Source organism: Dendrobates tinctorius, unplaced genomic scaffold (genome assembly GCF_039654945.1).
Source record: "Dendrobates tinctorius isolate UK_male_01 unplaced genomic scaffold, ASM3965494v1 ptg000128l, whole genome shotgun sequence".
NCBI lineage: Eukaryota > Metazoa > Chordata > Amphibia > Anura > Dendrobatidae > Dendrobates > Dendrobates tinctorius.
In genome coordinates, this window is record NW_027361796.1 from 15766685 (window position 1) to 15787618 (window position 20934).

General features: G+C 41.3%; 1 protein-coding gene across 2 annotated transcripts in view; it reads left to right on the forward strand.

The window, feature by feature from the left end:
- ABCA1 (ATP binding cassette subfamily A member 1) overlaps nt 1-20934 on the forward strand; it is a 114057-nt gene that overhangs the window by 4790 nt on the left and 88333 nt on the right. For both annotated transcript variants that reach the window (XM_073542685.1, XM_073542686.1), the window contains exon 2: nt 18710-18860. In XM_073542685.1, the coding sequence (XP_073398786.1) occupies nt 18795-18860 (66 nt within the window). In that variant the 5' untranslated portion in view covers nt 18710-18794. The remainder of the gene's footprint in view (nt 1-18709; nt 18861-20934) is intronic.

The following is a 20934-nucleotide window of genomic DNA, read 5'->3' on the forward strand; positions in this document are numbered from 1 at the left end:
CACTTTTCCATCTGGTCCAGGAATAACATGTTGACTTCTAACCATGGCTTGTGTCTGCAGGGTTTATAAGCAAGACACATCGGACAATCACCACCTATCCCCAACCTACACAAGCACCCCTCAGCTCTGTGCCTGCACCTGCTGCGTGGCAGAGGGACCATAAAAAAATAATAATAATAATAATACCCATGTGCTACTTTGAAGATTATATTGCCCCAAGTGCCACCTTCAATTAACAGTACCCCTTAAAAAGTGATAATGCTTCAAGTGCCCACTGAGAGCCCTCATCCAAACTAATAATGCCCCCATTTAAAAGGAATATGATTCCCCCAGTGCCTCCTACAAAACTAATAAGGTCTCCTGAGTGCCTTTAAATATAATATAAAAAGAATTAAGCTTATACTTACCGAATGCTGATTCTCCACTTCAACATTAGGGTCCTCTTCTGACTTCTATAAACAATGGGCTGGTGCAGGCGGCACAACGTTGGGATTCTGACATCTTGTAGGGTGCAGATCTGCAGAAGCATGTGGCCTACAAGACGGAGACTGCTAGGGCAGGGAGATTGTGGTTGAACGGTATCAGATTAATTTTGGTGCTGCAAAGTTCAAAGTTGACACTTGCTGGAGAGGGGGCACCTGGCAAAAAGTTTGAGGCTGGAGCCCCAGATCTTTTGTGCTACTGATGCGAATACATCTGTCTATCTCATCTCTATCTATCTATTCTCTATCTATCTATCTATCTATCTATCATCTATCTCATATCTATCTCTCTATCTACTAAGCATACTACATTGACCAAGCTTTCGAGACATAAGTCTTGATTACTGAATTTAGGTTTTTTATTTAGTCCCATTGCCAAAGATTTATAGCATCCAGCCCCTAGTCATGTAGTCTGCCATTACTTAAATTTTTGAAATAATGGGTAGTTCTAAAGAGTTGACTGAATTCCAGTATGGTACAGTCATAGGATGCCAATGCAACAAGTTAGTTCATGAAGTTTCTTCCATCCTAAATATTCCACTATTAACTATGAGTGTTCTTATTGAAAATTGGAAGCGGAACGCATCCACAAAGTGGAGGCCACATAAAGATAAAGGGGTCTCAGAGTGCTGCGGCACATATGGCATCAAAGTCTGCAATGCTCATCAACCTCATCTGGTGTTAACATCAGCACAAAAACTGCTTGCTCATACATTAAGCACAATGCCAACCGTCAGATGGAAGGGTGTAAAGCTTGCCACCACTGGGATCTGGTGCAGTGTTTTCATGGTCAGTGGAGTGACATATCATTTTTCTCTATAAAGCAGTGTGATGGATGCATTTGGGTGGTTTCATTAATATTGATACCAACGATACCTGCCTAACGGCGTTCTGTAAAATTTGGTGGAGAAGTGATAATGGTGTGGGGTTCTTTTCGAGAGATGGTCTAGATTCCTTAGTTACAGTGAAGAGATTTCTTAATTCTTTAGTATACTTAGATATTTTTGGCCAATTGTAGTGTTCAACTTTTGGGGAAACAATTTTTGGAAGTCCCTTTTCTGTCCCCCATTTCTGCACCCTAGTACACAAAGCTAGCTCCAAGAAGGCATGTTTGGGAGTACTTGGTATGGAAGAACTTTCCTGGTCCACATTGATTCCTGATCTCAATAAAAATGAGATCAAGACCTAGAACAAAGATTGTAATCCAGCATCAGGGTTTAACCCCACAAATGTTAAGAATTATATATAGATTTTATTTCCGTGCCTTTATTGCGCTGAGCTTGTGATACGGAGACAATTTTGTTAAGGATGGTAAGGTATAATATCAGCAGTGAACTAATTGGTTGCAAACAAAATGTAGACTTTAGCTTAACAACAAGAGCAGAGGATGTTTTTCAGAACAAGAGGAAGCCCTGGAGGTTGCTGCAATAATGGATATTTCTATGATTTATTATTTTAGAGCCACACGAACTCAGCAATTTCAATACAATGGTGGGAATATACACGATCTTGCTGAATTTGCTCCACAAGTGGTTTTGAAGTGGTCAGTGCTTCGTCTGAAGTCCTGTATTGAGTACTTAACATGAACCCTCATGAGTGTTACTCCAGTACAAACATCATTCTGTGTGTGTATTGTGCCTAAATATCTAGTAGATGGTGGAGCACATCTGCCTCCATATTGGCAACAGCCTACATATAAGATATTGCGAAGTCTGACATTTGGGCCAATACCACATCTGAATGTGGCACCACCATAATCATTTGCAGAGACGAGTATGGTGCTTGCCGCTCTGGCAGTGAGACTGGCATGCTACTTAACGATGTACTGGTATTAAGCTCACCAGTTGTGTTAAAATGGGCTTCCTCCTGCTGAATTACAAGACCATTGCTGTTATGGTTGGCTTATGCTTTAATTTCCTTGGCGCGGCTCAAAACAGGCTGTCAAGTTAATTTGCTTTAATTTGTGTGTTTGATAATGTAATTTGATTGCAAGCTCAAATGGCGCTGGGATCGATGTTTACTCTCACCCCTTCGGGTAAAACACTGTCAAGTAGAAGGTTTTAAAGACACCATCAAGTTCAGCTTGCTGCAGTATTACTTGTGGGTAACAGGTGGCGGTATAGAGCCTAATTCTTCTTTCCTTGCGTATGTTTATGGCATTGCCCTTGTAGATTATAACATGGGAGATGTTGAAATCGAATGCAGGGCAAAGTATTACAGGCCGCTTCTCTGCAGTCAGTGTGCATGGAAATTGGTGTGCCTTTTCTCTTTTTAAAGGAAGATAAAATAGTTCGCAATTGACTTGTGCATGTCTGACACCAATCATCAGTGAAGCCATTTTGATTATATGAGCAATGCCCACCTTTTAATAATCATAAGGCTTGACTGGACAGATTGGAGCCTTCTATACCTGCTCTGCAAGGCTTGACTGGACAGATTGGAGCCTTTTATACCTGCCCTGCAAGGCTTGACTGGACAGATTGGAACCTTTTATACCTGCACTGCAAGGCTTGACTGGACAGATTGGATCCTTTTATACCTGCACTGCAAGGCTTGACTGAACAGATTTGAGCCTTTTATACCTGCACTGCAAGGCTTGACTGGACAGATTGGAGCCTTCTATACCTGCACTGCAAGGCTTGACTGGACAGATTGGAGCCTTCTATACCTGCACTGCAAGGCTTGACTGGACAGTTTGGAGCCTTTTATGCCTGCACTGCAAGGCTTGACTGGACAGATTGGAGCCTTCTATACCTGCAATGCAAGGCTTGACTGGACAGATTGGAGCCTTTAATACCTGCAATGCAAGGCTTGACTGGACAGATTGGAACCTTTTATACCTGCACTGCAAGGCCTGACTGGACAGATTGGAGTCTTTTATACCTGCACTGCAAAGCTTGACTGGACAGTTTGGAGCCTCTTATACCTGCACTGCAAGGCTTGACTGGACAGTTTAGAGCCTCTTATACCTGCACTGCAAGGCTTGACTGGACAGATTGGAGCCTTTTATACCTGCACTGCAAGGCTTGACTGGACAGATTGGAGCCTTTAATACCTGCACTGCAAGGCTTGACTGGACAGATTGGAACCTTTTATACCTGCACTGCAAGGCTTGACTGGACAGATTGGAGCCTTTTATACCTGCACTGCAAGGCTTGACTGGACAGATTGGGGCAGCGCATAACCAGAAATATGGAGAGGCCATGAAAACAACTGACCTTTTCCAAGAGTAGGAGCAGTGTGAGCTTACTGATCTATACCTAGGCAGCATGCAGTCATCTTGCAGACTGCTTTCTATAGACTCTAGGGTCACTGAATGATACATAAACTATTTTCTGTGTCATGCACCACCTCCTCATTTTATTTAACACCAAAACCTTTGCTTCCCTTTGGAACCCTTAGGCTGAGTGCACACGTATTTTTTGGCCCTGCAGATTTTTCCGCGCAGAATGGAAGAAATCCGCAGGTCAAATGACCTGAATTTTTCCTGCGGATTTCTTCCATTTTTCATGCGGTTTTCCATCGCGGTTTTCCCCCTGCGGATTTGGTGACAGGGGAGATGGAAAACCGCACAAAAGAAGTAACATGCTGCGGATTTTGTACCGCGGGAAAACCGCGCGGAAAAATCCGCAGCGTCTGCACAGCATTTTTTTTTTACATTGATTTTAAGGCTACTGTACATCACAATGCAGAAATGCAACGTTTCTGCGCGGTAAAATCCGCTGCGGAACCGCTGCAAATCTGCATCGTGTGCACACAGCCTTACTCTAAAGTCTGGCCTCAATTAGCATTTCGTCTGTCATCTATGAGGCTCAAGCAGGAAAACATTAAGGTCAATCTTGTTCTTTTCTTAGACACGGTGACATCACACAGACCTGGTGTGCCAGGAGAACGGGACGCATGCCAAAGAGCTCAGTCCATCATGTTTACAAACTGACAATTAAAAATGATTTAAAAAACACTTTAGCATATCAGATCTCTTGACATATAAAGGAGCTAATGATCCTGCTGTAGACCCGACATCTGCTGATGCTACCAGATCTTTTCTCACTAGAAAGCTTTACATTTAGTTTCTTTGCCCCTCTGATGGCTCTGTGCCCTCTCGCTCCTCCTGGCACTAAGCCATCCAGTATCCATACAAGCAGTAAGCCCAGCTCTAGGCTAGCGTGCACATTATGTCTGCCCATGTACACAAGTACGGGGTGCTGCCAGCGATACAGGCATCCTGCTTTATGGGATAGACAAAGCCATAGGCAGCCTGAAAATAACATTGTCTGCAATTTCAATAGATACCATAAAAGCTATGTATGAATGTTTTTTTTTTCACAGTGATTATATGTTTGAATATCTTTTACAATTATGCTTTACCCCTTTAAGTCTGCAGAATGTGTTTACTGGAATGTTTTAAGTGCCCTATTCTCTAGGGGAGAGTACTATCTCTTTCCTCCCTAATGACATCCATGATGGCTTAATCATTATTTCTATGTACTCTCTATTGAATACTAATAAATAATTGTCCACTTGCCAGTTATTTCACTGTTATTTGCTCATACTCTACGTACAACTTTTAGTAAATGCTAAACTTTTCTTAAAAAATTGGGAGCTGACACTCAGATTTGTGCCACAGATTTGCCATAAATCCAAATTCTGTGCGGCAAAATCCACATAGAGGCTACTTCTGTAAGGAACAGTTTACTGGAGTCTTCAAATTTGTTGCTGCCTGAATGACATCATAAATCATTAATTGAAAACAATAGGAGGTGGTTTGTGGTCAATTTTTCTCATATGTCGGCACAGAATATACAGCGAAATCCTAGGGAAAAAACTCCCATTGTCTATATCCTTTTAATTTTCATGATTGTTTTGGCCAGATGTTTTGATATGTACATTGTGTATATATTACATTGTTATAGCTCATAAATGAATCGGCAAAGCTGCTTATTAAAAGTCTTTATAAGGTAATTTATAGTGAATGCATTTTAGTGGCAAATGCTGGAACTGAAGACGTGTCTCTATGAATGACAGGCAGTCAGTTACTTATGCTCCAGAATGCAGCTTCGACTCTGGAAAAAGAGAACTATAAAGAAATACCCAATATAAGTGATATAAAATATTACCCTCAAGTACACGTAGTTATAACTCTAATACTGTGAGGTATAGGTTCTATGCTAAATATGAAAAAAACATTGTATGTGTAATTAGGTCATTAGGCCCTTCGCACAGACTTGGACTGGCACACAGGTGAACAGGAGAATCCTCTGGTGGGCCTCTGTGCAGGAATGGGCCACACCCACATATCTGAGCAGTACCCAATGGCAGCATCTTATTTATTTGACAATCTACCCTGTTCACTGTTCTATAAATTTGTGATTCAGGGTAATGTCACATTTTCCTGTAGTTGAAAAGTGGGGCCTGCAGTAGGTTACTGGTGGGTCCTTGGCACCCCAGTCCAACACTGCCTTCAGAAACAGGTATTTATAAAGAGATTTCATTGGTAAACTACACAAAAGCCCTCTGTGGCATTGACACTGTTCCTACTGGTGTTTGATGCACAAGGAATTGGCCTTCACCACATGCTGAGTCAAACATTTATTAGACATTTATTGGCTAGTGATTGACAGCCACAGACAGTAAAAAAAACTTCTGAGTGCTATTGAGACCACCAGGGAAACCTCTTACTGTGTTGCAGTGTTGTTGGTGTTATGTTATACCAGCACTATAAATACTTAGGAGTCTTCACAATATTAAAGGGAATCTGTCACCCTATTTTTCGCCTATCAGCTGTCGTCACCAACATCAGGGGCTTATCTACAGCATTCTGTAATGCTCTGTAATGTTCTGTCCGGTCCAATGGGTGTCACGGTCCGGTCCGGTGCCTCCCTTCTTCTAACGGTGATGTCCTCTTCTTTCTTTCCCGCTGCGGCTCCTGCGCAGGCACACTGCTCTGCCCTGTTGAGGGCGGAGCAGAGTCCTGCAGTGCGCAGGGGCGGGGAGAGGTCCGGCACCCGCGCACTGCAATATTCTGCTCTGCCCTCAACAGGGCAGAGCAGTGCGCCTGTGCAGGAGCCACAAGAGGCAACAAAGAAGAGGACGTCACCATTAGAAGATGGGAGGCGTCGGACGGGACGGTGACACCCATTGGACCGGACCGAATGCCAGGGTGAGTATAATCTAACTCTTTTTTCTTCTCTTTCAGGTTACATCGGGGGCTTATCTACAGCATTACAGAATGCTGTAGATAAGTCCCTGATGTCGGTGCCAGCAGCTGATAGGCGAAAAATAGGGTGACAGATTCCCTTTAATTTCTCTAAGGGTCATTTTACCCATGCAGACAAATTGCTCACAGCAGGTATCAGTCAATGGTACAGAAAGCTGGTCAGCATTCATGTACCTTCATCTAAGGCCTCTTTCACACTTCAGTTTTTTACAATCAGTCACAATCCGCCAGGTTTTGAAAAAAAACGGATCCTCAATTTTTTTTTGAGGATCCGTTTTTTTCCCCATTGACTTGCATTAATGGCGGATTGTGACGGATTGCTGTCCGTTGCATCCGTTTTTTTTGAGGATCCGCCAAAAGTTGCTGTCCGTCACCATCCTCAAAGATTTCAAAACGGAGCTTGTATCGTTTTTTCCTCTGGCTGATCCTCCAGACACTGATTTAACCCGAAATTTTCTCTCTCTCTCTCTCTCTTTCTCTCTCTCTTCTCTCTCTCTCTCTCTCTCTCTCTCTCCCTCTCTCTCCTTCCCGGCCAGCGTTTCCTTTAAATTTCCTCATTTTCAGGATCCGTCTCAAAATGGATCCTGTGCCATCCGTTCACATCAGTTAAGAACGGATCCGCTTGTCTGACTTTTTGGCGGATTTGAACTGATGCAAAAAACTGAAGTGTGAAAGAGGCCTAAGCAGTGATGCAGGGGGGGTTCCATTGTTTGTTTCCCCTCACTTTCACTATTGTTAACGGGTTGTTAACTGGGAGGCACTGCTGTACAAAAATCAATGTTATACCTTCATGAAAGATGAGCTTAACAACAAAGAACATGGGCAATGATTGGACACAACAGTTTGGAGGTCCATTGCTCCATGTTAAGGACCCCTAAGTATGTGGCTGTCAAAATAACTGGATGCAATGCAATTATTTGACATAGACTCTTTGACTATATACTCTTCCAACAATTTGCTAAAATTCAGTTGCTAAACACTGATAATATGAAAAGCAACAAAAAAGAGACTTTTCAGAGGTAGGAGACACAAACTGGCAGTGATGGCTAGTGATGGATGTTGGGTCTTTGGAAGCAGAAGTCTCCAATGAAGACTACATTTTCACTTTTTATAATATAATAGCTAATTCTTCTTTCTCTTAGTTTCTTTTTTGTTCACTACATTTACTGAAAAATATGAAGATCAACCATATTGTTGTATAGTTCCCATGGATGAGTAATGTTGAAGATGTTCAGCAACCACTTACTCCTTCTTCTGTAGAGACAACATGTTTAGACAAAATTACACAGTAGAAGGACAGAGATCATAACCACAAGCCTATTGGAATCTAACGTATATTGGTAGATTAAAGCAATTCACAGGTATTCAATATGCATGCTATTAATGTGTACCTATGGTAACGTGTGCCTATGGTAACGTGTGCCTATGGTAATGTGTGCCTATGCTAACGTGTGCCCATGGTAACATATGCCTATGGTAATGTGCCTTTGGTAAGTCTATATTGGCTTGTTGGGTCTTGGCTTTAACCTTTTGGCACTTATGGATGTCACTCTATCTCCTCAACAGGGTCCACATCCATGTAGTGGGCTCAGGAGCTGAGTCTACTTCACACATGGTAGATGCTACAATTGCAGGGTGCCGATGAATCACTATAATTAGCCAGTGGCCTGTTGAAGGGTCTTGTTGCCACAATCTTGGTGTTCCTTTGAAGCCCACCAACTGGCTGGGTTTCATAAAAGACCATCATTTTCAATATATATTGCAAGCAATAAAAATATTTTGCTGTATATATCAAGCAATCAATCACAGGTTCAAGTAAAAAGTAAAATAAAAAATAAAAACGGTTTTAAGATTATAAAAAAACTTAAAAGTTTTTATCATCCTCTTTATCCTAGTTAAAAAATATTTTTTTTGGTATTGCTGCTTCCAAAACAGTCCAATCTAGCAAAATCTATAATTTACCGTATATGCGTGAGTGTCGTGAGTCAGGACAGGATTTTTTCTCCCGTCCTGGTTTGGTTGGGGTTATCTTTGTTTGGCCTCTCTTTGGTTCAAGGAGGGCTATTTAGACCTGCTCCTTGCAAGGCTCTGAATAAGTGATACTTCCGTTACTCGGCTTGAGCAGCTGACCCAGATTTCTCTGTTTGATATCGTTGTTCCTCTGTGTGTGTTTACCCGTGTATTACTCGGATAGTTCCTGGTTCCGCTTCTGCCTTCTGATTCGGGACTACTCTGAACTCTCTGGTCCTGATCCTCAGCTTTGTCTCTGTCCTCCCCCTGTCTTACCCTCTGGATCTCGCATTCCCGTCTAGCTTCTGACCTCAGCTCGTCCCTCACAATTCTCCTGTCTCTTCCTTCGGCTCTTACATGTCTGTCTGACTTCAGACCTCGGATCTCCTGACTACGTCCCCGGCACATCTTTGACAGCCATTTCCCGTCCGCTCGCGTGGGTTGGCTCCGCCCCACGGCTGCTTCCTCGGCAGTCACGTGTCCTGCCAGGTCCTGCTCTAGTGTACATCGCAGGTCGCTATGTCCGCACGCCTCCTGGCTGGACTACGTTCCTCGTGCAGCGCCCCCTAGGCCTTCCCTCTGGAGACATAGCTAGTGTGTCTTTATATCGAGTATAATCCAAATTTTTCAGCACTTTTTTTTGTGCTGAAAATGCCCCCCTCGCCTTATACTCGAGTGAGGAACCCAGAAGACGGCAGGGGAGCAGCAGTGGCAGAGCAGCGGGTCACAGGATGCAGGAGCAGGCTGCTGGTGCGAAAGCCTGTGCCCACTGCTAAAGAGAAATGAATATTCACTGCGCTTGCAGTGAATATTCATTTCTCTGTAATAGCATGCACAGTGTCAACCTCAGCTGCCAACTTCCTGCAGCAGCCAGGCAATCACCTTGTCCCCCCATAAGAGAAATGAATATCCATTTCTCTCCACTCCAATAGGCGTGGAGGGCAGTGAATATTCATTCCCTTTAGTAGCGAACACAGTGTCAGCCACAGCCGCAGACTTACAGAAAACGTTTGACGTCTGTCATTGCCAACAAAGGATATATAACAAAATATTGAGATGAACTTTTGTTAATGACCAAATACTTTTTTCCCCACCATAATTTGAAAAATAAGTCTTGCCAAATCAGACAAGGTGATTTTCTGGATTTGTTTTCTCATTTTGACTCTCATAGTTGTGGTCTACCTATGATGTCAATTACATGCCTCGCTCATCTTTTTAAGTGGGAGAACTTGCACAATTGGTGGCTGACTAAATACATTTTTCCCCACTGTATATATACACAAAGACATATATATGTGCTAAAGCATGTAAGTCCTTATGTTTCTGCGTGTGATTCTCATACTCGATACTGAATAATTCGAGATGTTATGGCTTGGTACGACTTGGTCTGTTATCAGTGTGCCTGGAGAAAACAAGTAGCGTGGTGCTCATACTCGATACTGAATAAATAAAGATATTTGTTTCTATTTTTTACCTCCACAGAGATGGTAGTAATGATCACGATGGCGTGCAGTGTTTCCCGACAAGCGCCATTTCGCTATTGCTTCTACCGGGCGCGTGACATTCCAGTGGATATATGGGCATTTTTTGTGATTACAAACTTTTGGTTGTTGTACATCCAACATAGCCTTATAAAGGACTACTTGGTATACAACCAGCATAGCAGATTACCTACTACCTAACATATAGCCTCACTTTCAATCCACCTCCCCCCTCTTTTTCTCTGACATTTGTGTTTCAATAAAAATATATAATTCTTAACTGTTGGGAATCTCTTCTTGGCAGGTGAATATATTCCTCACTTGTCTGTAGTTTTTCATATATATGGATGTGTAGAAAAATTCAGCAAAGTAAAATTGTTTTAAAAAATATAAGTTATAATAATTCATGAAGTGAATGAACAAAAGAGAAATCTAAATAAGTTTAATTTGTTCTGATCGGTCTTTGCTTTCAAGACAGCATCAAAGCATCAATTCTTCTAGATAAACTTGCCCATAATATTTAAAGGAACTTTGCAGAAAAGTTGTTCCAAACATCTTGGAGAACTAGTTATAGCTCTTAAATGGATATAGGCTTGCGCAAATCCTGTCTCTATATTTGAATTCCACACAAACTCAGTGTTGTTGAGATCAAGGCTCTGATGGCCGCCTTTCATCACTTCCAGGACTCCTTGTTCTTCTTATTCGCTGAGGACAGTTCTTAATGACATTGACTGTATGCTTGGGGTCTTTGTTCTGGTGCAGATTAGATTTGGAGCCAAAGATTTCTGGTTAGTTCTCAGAGATGTTCGGGACAACCTTGCTGCCGAGTTCCTTCTGAAACTGTGGAAGTGTACCTAGAAGAATTGATGCAATTTTGAAGGACAGGGTGGTCATGACAAATATTGTTTTTATTCATATTTCTCTTTTGTACATTCACTTTGCATTTTGTTAATTGATAAAAATTAACTGTTAACATTTCTATTTTTTAAAGCGTCCATACTTTGCAGCAAGTTTTCCACCTCTGCTTTAAACTTTTGCAGAGTACAGAAATGGCTGAGCAAACAGTGCTATTGATTAATTGGATGTTTCATGCATGCAAAGAACAGTGAGTTTCTCATTGATTTGTGTGACAATAGTAATATAGATGAGAAATGCACTAGAACAACGTTTTATAATATATCCCATATAGAGTGTATATGTCATATTTACACATTGTAGGAGTTAAAGGAGCACATAACCGTGGTTGGTTTAAAGGAAAGTTAGCCTGTGTATTTAGCTACTTCATAGGGAATCAAAAGAATAGCTGCGACTGCAGTGACATGAATTGGAGAGTTGACGATGCCAACTGCAAGCAGATAGCTGTAGGCCACCACAATTATCACGTCTATGGATGATTGTTAAGTAATAAGTCTGGTAGGGATTGTGTATATTAAGCATTCACCGAATGCAACTATTTATGACACCCGATTCATGTTGCCAACTTTATATTCTTCTTCCCATATACTGTTCCCCACAGATAACCTTTCACACCCATCTTCTTTGCCAGACAAGCAGCACCACTAAGATACAGACTTGCTTGCGTAATGTGAATTTTGTTTACGGCAATGAAGCTAGCGCTCAGAAACACTTGTAAAGTTTATAGCGTGGTCCTCTTGTTTTTGCCATCTTGCACAAAATTGGTTTGAAAGGTTTTGATATTGTAATAGCGGTGTTTTATTTTGAGTCTTGGTTTATGCCTTTCTGGAGTTCTGAATATTTTGTTGTAATCAAGCTAGTCATGATAGAGTGGATATGTATAGCACCTTACATCTGTACAGAATGTAACATGTTGTATTGATCACAATATTATAGATAAATCTTTTCTATACATTCAGGTGAGAATAAATCTAGTAAAGGTCTTTGCTGAATAATTGAATAATAAGTCACACACTGCACTCATACGGTTAGTTCCCGCCTGAGGTGTGGACCTGTCCCTTGTAGTCACAGCAGCTGTCAAATAAATTGTAGGGAAATCCGTGTAAGTTGACTGCGCAGTTTTTGCACAACTTCACAGTCGTAAAAAGTTAGTATTTGATTTAATGCAATTTTGCAGTATGATGTTAAATCTCAAGTCATGCTCCATTTGTAGCAAAGTTACGCCCCTTTCCCAAGACATTAAAAAAACTTTTTTGGATGAGTCTGAAAAAGTGTCTATAACACATACTTAATGTGGTCTAAGGCATACTTTAATCAAAATAAGCCAGAATTTTAGCATATTGAGCTTAGTAAATCTCCCCCATAATATGTGTAAGGCCTGCTTTACACGTCCTGGTGATTCCTGGACAGGAAAAACCAGTACTGGTGAGACTTGTGTCCCTGTGACATCCGTGTAATATCCTTGCATCCGTTTGCTGTCCGTGTGTTACATCTGTGTGACACGTACCGGCGCCTTGGGAAGAAGCGGTACAGTTCGCTCTCTTCCTAGGTGACGGCTGCAGAAGGCAGCTCCAATCATTGTCGCCCATTAGAGTCTATAGACGACTATCTATAAAGATAGAGGTGGGATGAGTATAATATATATTGTATATAGTCTGTTGTATAACATATAGGGAGTAAATTGGGGGTCACCTAAGAGCCACTTGGAATCAAAAGTACCGTAAATCTCAAGAATATATTTAACAGGCCGAAGATGATAAGCCGAGAGAATAGATGATGTTTAAAATTATTGGTACATCGACTTAAGGAAGAAGTATGAAAATTTACAAGGTTGTAGGAGTAAACAAATGGAAGGAGCAAGACACGCTAGTGTTGGCATCATGGTAGACATTGGTTGTAGCATCTGTCTTGTTGCAACCTTCAAGGGGTAATGTAATTTAGACAGCAAGTGAAATTTCATTTCGTAAGGTTGATGTGTTAAAAGGTGAAAAAATGGGTAGACGACTGGATCAGAGTATGGAAAGAAAGGCAGGTCATACAAGAAGGCATTCCTATTATGTAGTGGCTGCTAAATCGATCTAAGAAAGGATATGCAGGGGCAGGGATAGGGTCCTGGGTACCCATGGCTCATTGATGCATGTGCGGAATGAAGGCTAGCCTTCTTGGCCTGTTCCCTTTGAAGATAGACTTTAGAACAAATTACTGAAAAATTAGTGTTGTCTGTAATAGAATATTGTCAAAACCAAGCATTTCAGTTTGCTACATATGGAGTTTCATATGCAAAGGACTGGTTAGAGAGCGCATGCTGACTGACCGCTGTACTTCACTAAAAGTGTCTACAGTGAACTTTGGCGCAGTGGAAGAAGGTAGGCTGGACTGATTATTCATTATTTCTGTTACATTATATGGATGCTGGATGTGTGTATCACTAACCTTGTGAACAAATGTCACCAGGGTCCACGAACTTCTGTTGGGAAACATTGGGTTTTGTAGATTTTTCTTTGATGTCTGCAGCCTAATAAAATGTTGTAAAACCTCTCAAAATATTGTTAAAAAACGAAGTATATCTCTTAGTGGCAACAATATTCCCTAATGGCAGTGGCCTCTTTCTGTAGGATAATTCCCCATGCCAGAATGCAAAAAATGTTCAGGAATTTTTTGAAGAACATACAGAGATAACTTAAGGTGTGAACTTGGCCTTCAAATTACTCATCTCAATCTGTTCAAGGACAGGCTGTGAAAACAGGCCGGATCGATGATGGCCCAACATCACACTTAGCTGCTGTTAATGTTTTATAAGGATGTCTTCAAATGTTCTGTGGAAAACCATTGCCTTAGTAAGGTCTGAGATGTTTTAGCAGCATGAGGTGGACCTACTGATCAGTGTAGGTCCACTTACACTGATGCTGGTGACAATATTTGAGAGAATACAGTTATCGTTCAATGGCAGATGCAAATATACATTGTGATCTAATCCTTATTAATGCCATATTTACCTGAAATACCTGATGAGCAAGTCTGATTCTGAAAAAAAACAGCTATACAATACTAGATGTTGTCATGTTGATGATGGTCATGGCAGAATGACTCAGCCTGAGAAATGAGATTTAGGATTCGAGAAATGCAGGATTGTTGTTTACTCCCTATAATTACAGTAAGCGTGACCCATGGAGCAATCATGAAAGGCTTTCTGATGCTAAATAAAAATATGCTCTGATGGTTTGGCTTTACTGGTATTTATATATTCATGGGGGAAAATAGCGTTAAGGAAAAAGCTTTATATTTAAAGACCACTATTTTTTGATTGATGACCCACCTTAGGATTGGTCATTAATGTCTGATCATCTGGAGTCTGACACCCGGCACGCCCGCCGATCAAGTTGTTTTCAGTGTCGGGTACTGCACTTCTTAGTGATTTGAATCTCAGTTGGATTTGCAGTACAAAGCCACTACCAAAAGACAGCCAGCTCTGCCAGTGAGTATTTCCGGATAGTGGCCAGCGGAACAATGATAACAGCTAATTGGCAGGGGCATCGGGTTACGGACTCCAGCTAATCAGACATTGATGACCTATTCTTTAGATAGATCATCAATCAAAATTAGTGGACAACCTCTTTAAGGAAAACATATAGATTTATGGCATTGAAATATGAGGGGGATTACCCACGCTGATAGATGAAATTTTAAACATTTCAATCCATGACAATAATATACTCTTAACAGATAGCTTTCAACTACATGGAGGACTTAGAAAGGGGTGGTCTAACTTAATTTAGTTTTTTCAGAAGGCCCCCATACACATTAGATGAAAATCGTCTGAACCTGCTGATTTCATCCGGGTCATCCGACTTAGTTCATGGACATCTATGGTTTGATTTATTTGCTTGTGTGGATTGGTTGAGTTGTCACTAGTAATGAGTGAACGTGTTCAAATAATGTATCGGAGTATATCAACATGTGTTGTCGGTGTCTAAAAGCTGCGAAACATGCAGTCACAGGGACTCAAAAGTATTATTCAAGCACGCCCATGATATTGGGATAACACCCGAGCATGCTCCGATAGCACGTTATCCTAGCACGTTCGCTAGCTGTTACTGACATTTGGTGAGAATTTCATGTCAATAGTAACTTGAGGAATATATCTATTGGTGTTGTGTTCAATACTTTTTCCACCCACTGTATATACAGTATAGTTTTGTACATGTGCTTTATACATGTATGTAGCACTTCTAGTGACATCTAATAGTCTAGTATAAGTGGTCTGCGATTACAACAGAAAGACCTCTGACCTGGCGATCCCATAAAATTGTACTTTGACTTTTTTCACTCAAAATGAGCACACTGAACGCTGATATATCAGGTCATCAGTTAGTTATCCAGCCATTATCACGTTTCGTCATGTATTTTATCCCATACATAAAGCATGTTAGTACAGTACATCACCTAAGGGAACTTACAAAAGAATGTTCTGCATTTTGGAGAAGGGTTATGAACATGTGTTATAGTCAGGCTATGTTACATCTAACTGACAGTGAGATCGGCAATGGATTTATAAGGTGAAGATTAGCATTGATACCTGATTAACATTGATGTCTTACTTTTGTATCTGTCCTGCAGTGTTTTTGTGTGTCGCCGCTAATTAAGAGGGTGGAAACAGTTCCTTCAATATGAAGCTTTTCTATGGATTGGTGCACAATGCATTTTTATCTCATAATCTACAGTATGGTGAGATGGTGAATTCAATCTTACCTCATTGCTTCTCCTTTTCGTTGTTAGTGTGACCATGCACATTAGTAAGCTGCCAACCAAAAGAAGCAATCTCAGCCTACACCCCATTTATGAGAACGCTGCCGACTGACACAATGGGCACTGTTTTCTCAGGGAGAACAATGCGATCATCAGTCCGAAATCGGAAATGCACGATTGACATTTTATCATTGACCATCAGTTGTCCAGTGCCCCATACGCATTAGAAAAGTCCTGACACTCACAGAAGATTACACTGATCCATCTGAACGTTTCAGCCCATCCCGAGCTTTTCACAGCAGTGCAAAATTATACCTGCCTTACTGGAAGCACGTCTACAAGGAGAAAATGAACTTATAATAAGCCCCTTATAGTCCCTGTAGCCCCTCGTATTCAGTAGTAGGATTGCACATGGAGTGATTGCCATCATCACTCCCAAATGTGTTGTAGTCACTCCCTGGCACTGTGATTGACAGCCTGCTCTGCAAACACATACTGCTGAACAAGCTGTCATTCAGAGCAACGCTCACTAAAACCAGCCCTGACCTACAGAGATCTCCTTGTCTGAAGGTGCAGTGACCAGAGAGGCCTAGCACCTGAGGTAGAGAGGCTTTGGTATGGTTGTAAGGTGCCAATTGTGGCAGAAATCTAATTGTGACACATTGTACCTCCTCGGTATTGATCTGTTATTTGCTGTAATTAGCAGCTCAGTACATTGTCATGCTTTCCGTCAGATCTGTGTGTTCATTAGAAGGGTCGATGAAACATAAAGAATACATGACCAAGTACAAAAGCGTCTCCAATGTCAAATGACTTCTTCGGAGTATTGATGTAAAATGGCAAAAATCTTTTTTTAGGCTAGTTCAGTTTGCCAATAGTGAGCCAAAAATAGTATGCTCTCTTATTTCCCTGTCTTGATATGACATATTACTGGATGAGCTCGGCCAATGGACCGTAATGAAAACCTGATAGTAGGAGCAATGACGCACAATGCTGCTCGCTCAGTGCTTTTGTCTTATAACGACATTTCACCACTTATCTCACACTCAGATTTTTATTGATGAGCCATGCGCCCTTCCAGACCTAAAACTATGGATGTGGATAGGACTACCTGACCTAGTAGGAAGCAGAAGTGGATCAGGGCAATTACTATTTGTTTCATCAGTAGACTAAATAGAATATAGACTTTTCATGCTTCACAACAATGGTACGGAGGTATATGAGGGACGGGTAAATGGTTGGAAGCAGCCAGTGCTTGCTCACGTCTCTATTCTTCACTGTTTTCTGCATGCCACTTGTCTAAAGCTCTGGGCACGTCTGATCTAGGTCCTTTTAATCGTTCTTGCCAGCAGATGGTAGACATGAAATCTACTTATTCCTTACAGGCTGCATAATGATCTTTACGAAAACTCACTAATTAAAGTAAATTTGATTACAGTCTAATTTGATCCGCTGATGTGATTCATATTGGATCTGTAGTATTAAAATTAGGTATTTGAATGAGAAGACAATGGGTAAAGGCTTATGACCCGCTCTGACCCTTACTGCTGGGTGATGGTGGAGGAGACATCTGCATTGTATGTGCATTTACACCTTGAGCATGATAAAGCCACAACAGTCTGGCATGGTTTATTCTTTCTTGTTGGCACATATTTTGGACACTGGTTTTAATATACCGGTAAGCATTTTAACAGGACTGTACACCAGTTTGCTGGTTTGGGTTAAAATGGTCGAACTTTACAAGTTTTACCGTGCATATACCGTTCCAGGCCATATATGTGACATTTTAGAAATGTGAAAAATGCATCGCACACTTACAGTGGGGTGGAAAGCATTACAGCTCATCACAATGATCTACAAAAGAAGTTTCACTAGAGAGCTGATGGTACATATCTCAACCTTACAGAATATGCCTGCCTAGAAAACCAAGATAGAATGGAAGCCACACTGTACTAAATATAATGAAAGGAAGGATAATATATCAAATTATATTAGACTCACGAATCATAGGTATTGGGAGCTCGACCGTTAGGCCACATTCAGATGCTCAGTACTTGGTCAGTATTTTACCTCAGTATCTGTAAGCCAAAATCAGGAGTGGGAGAGTCAGAGGAAAAGTATAATAGAAACCCGTCACCACTTCTGGATTTATCACCCACTCCTGGATTTGTCTTACAGATACTGAGGTGATATACGGACAGACCAAATACTAATAGTGTGACCACTGCCTTAGACGGCATTCATACAGTTGCACTGCTTTTAACTGCAGTAGCCCTTAACACGACAGCACCATGTGAACACAGCCACAGTGATCTCCAGTGCTCAGAAATGAGTTTATTCTGGATTATGAGACAGTAAGGATCCTGTGTCTACTATTTCCACCAATTAAAAAAATATATATTGCTTTTGTCCGCCACCATCCTTGATGTTAGAGGATGTGTTTTTCTTTTAATAATTACATGGCTATAGAATAGATATCCGTGGTCATGTTTATCTGTCCTGTTGATCATTGGATACAATTGTGAGGACATGATAATGCGTGTCCCCATTAGCTCCTGCTCTTACCAATGTGTTTTCATTATTTCTGAGGGACTGGATACCAGTGAAGGGCCAGTATCCTGAGAGCAGCTTCACAATATGTCAGTTGTTCACCTTTGGAAAGCACTTGAAGTGACAGATATCATCATTCCCCATGGAATAGCTTCCCAGTTTCTGGTGGTTAGCACGCTGTTTTGGAGGATAATGTCTACATTGGCCGCTATCACTGTCACATACCTGTCCTGGACACTGATTAGACTTGTGGAGCTTTGCTCACCTCAGAAAGCTTATGATCATTTCCCTTTCTGACTCTTTTCCAGTTAATGAGCAACCTAAGGTCTCTCGTGCTGCGACAACTTCTGCCCGAGCTGCAGAGGTGAGGCAGTGTGGACTCTCGCGGAGAAGATGACTTACTGTACCCAACTAGGACTGCTCCTCTGGAAGAACTTCACCTACCGGCGGAGGCAAACTGTAAGTTTATGCCTTGTGCTATCTACTTAAAGCTAATTAGTTTAGTTTTTTTGTATGCTTTCCCTTACACACTGAACAGGATTCTCCCATAACAGATTAAAATGATCTCAAACATGCAGTTATTAGGCGTTATCCCCTTTAATTGACGTGAGAATGGAATTGAGAGATTTCTGTCCGTCATTCCAGACTCTTTCCCTATACACGTGTGTCCGACTCTGTGGATTTTTACGTCTGCAGGTGCTTGTGTTACCAGTTAGGCCTCTTTCACACTTCCGATTTTTACAATCAGTCACAATCCGCCAGGTTTTGAAAAAAACGGATCCTCAATTTTCTTTTGAGGATCCGTTTTTTTTCTCCATTGACTTTCATTAATGGCGGATTGTGACGGATTGCTGTCCGTTGCATCCGTTTTTTTTGAGGATCCGCCAAAAGTTGCTGTCCGTCACCATCCTCAAAGATTTCAAAACGGAGCTTGTAAGGTTTTTTTCTGTGGCGGATCCTCCAGACACTGATTTAACCCGAAATTCTTTCTGGGTGCCGGACAAAAAAAAAAAAATCTCTCTCTCTCTCTCTCTTTCTTTCTCTCTCTCTCTCTCTCTCTCTCCTTCCTAGCCAGCGATTCCTTTAAATTTCGTCATTTTCAGGATCCGTCTCAAAACGGATCCTGTGCCATCCGTTCACATCAGTTGACAACGGATCCGCTTGTCCGCCTTTTTGGCGGATTATAACTGATGCAAAAAACTGAAGTGTGAAAGAGGCCTTATACCTTCAACTGGTAAATCTCCATATTGTTGAGTTCTTTACACATATGTCTGGAATAGTACTGCTGCATACTGTCCCTAAAGACGTAGTCTTCCTCAATTCGCACCAGTTGTATAACGCCAAGCCCCAGAATACTATTTTGTATCTAGCAAAGTCAATTTGTGCGTTTCTAAAATAGCAGTTTATCCAAATTGTAATTCCATATCAGCCTAAGGATCACTGACTACTTGGACATGGCCTCCTTGTATAAAACTATCATGGCCGAACTTTCACTGTATAGACGTACTCCTCGTCACGATTGCCTTATAGCCATATTGTAGTGTACAAAACATCTCAAGAACATATTCTGAGAAACAGCCGCAAAAAAATGGATTTTGTGAGATTAAGACATGTCTGATCTGATCAATGTGCCATCTGCCTCCCAAGATCAGATGAAGTAGGACTAAATGCTACTTTGTGGAGTATAGCATGGCTCAGTTAGCTGCCGTAAGCCACCGATCTCCGTGTATTTAGTATCAGTGTAATAGGTGGTGAGGGTTACATCAGCAGGCAAAGTCTCTCCCCTTGTCTGATGATCATTGCTGACTAAATGACATGGATACAGGGGGTCAGAGATCACCACTAGAAAGCATGAGTGGCACTAGTAAGCAATTTTATATTTCACATTTCAGTCTGCAAGGGCCTCCTGCCGTATTATTTCTTTTTCATTTTTAGCACACATTGATTAGGTCAGGTCTTTATGGCTTCTTTGCTGTTAAGGACACGCAGCCAGATAGTCAGTACAGGAAAACATGGTTAGGGTCCTGTTTACACAGCTTAAGCCATAAGAATGTCTTTTTGGCAATTCAGGCAAGTGTGACTGCGCATACCCTTTAAGGGGAAAGTAAAACGTATTTTTTTTGCCTTGTGAGCCTATTATTAACCTATTGTAGCCTCCTGTTGGAATTATATATCAAGGTTCTCCTGCATAACTCCAAACCAAAAGTTTTAGGATGTTGCAAACCTGGAAATACCTTTACACACTAACTTTTTTTGTGCATGCAAGTGATCTAGATCGCTCATCGGTGGCCAATAAGACTAACATAAATCTATACACTACATACATATCATCTGCCATTTTTACAACATTGTGAATCACTACAGAGCAAGGCAAATGAACACAGAAAGAGTTAACCAGTTCAGAGAAGCATTTTGGCATCTTTGGAAATGATCCTGGCGACTGTGTTACAGTATGTCTGATATGAATCAATAGATTATTACTTCTTGATTAGTGTTTCAAGTTCATGTTACACCAGATAACACATGAATTGAT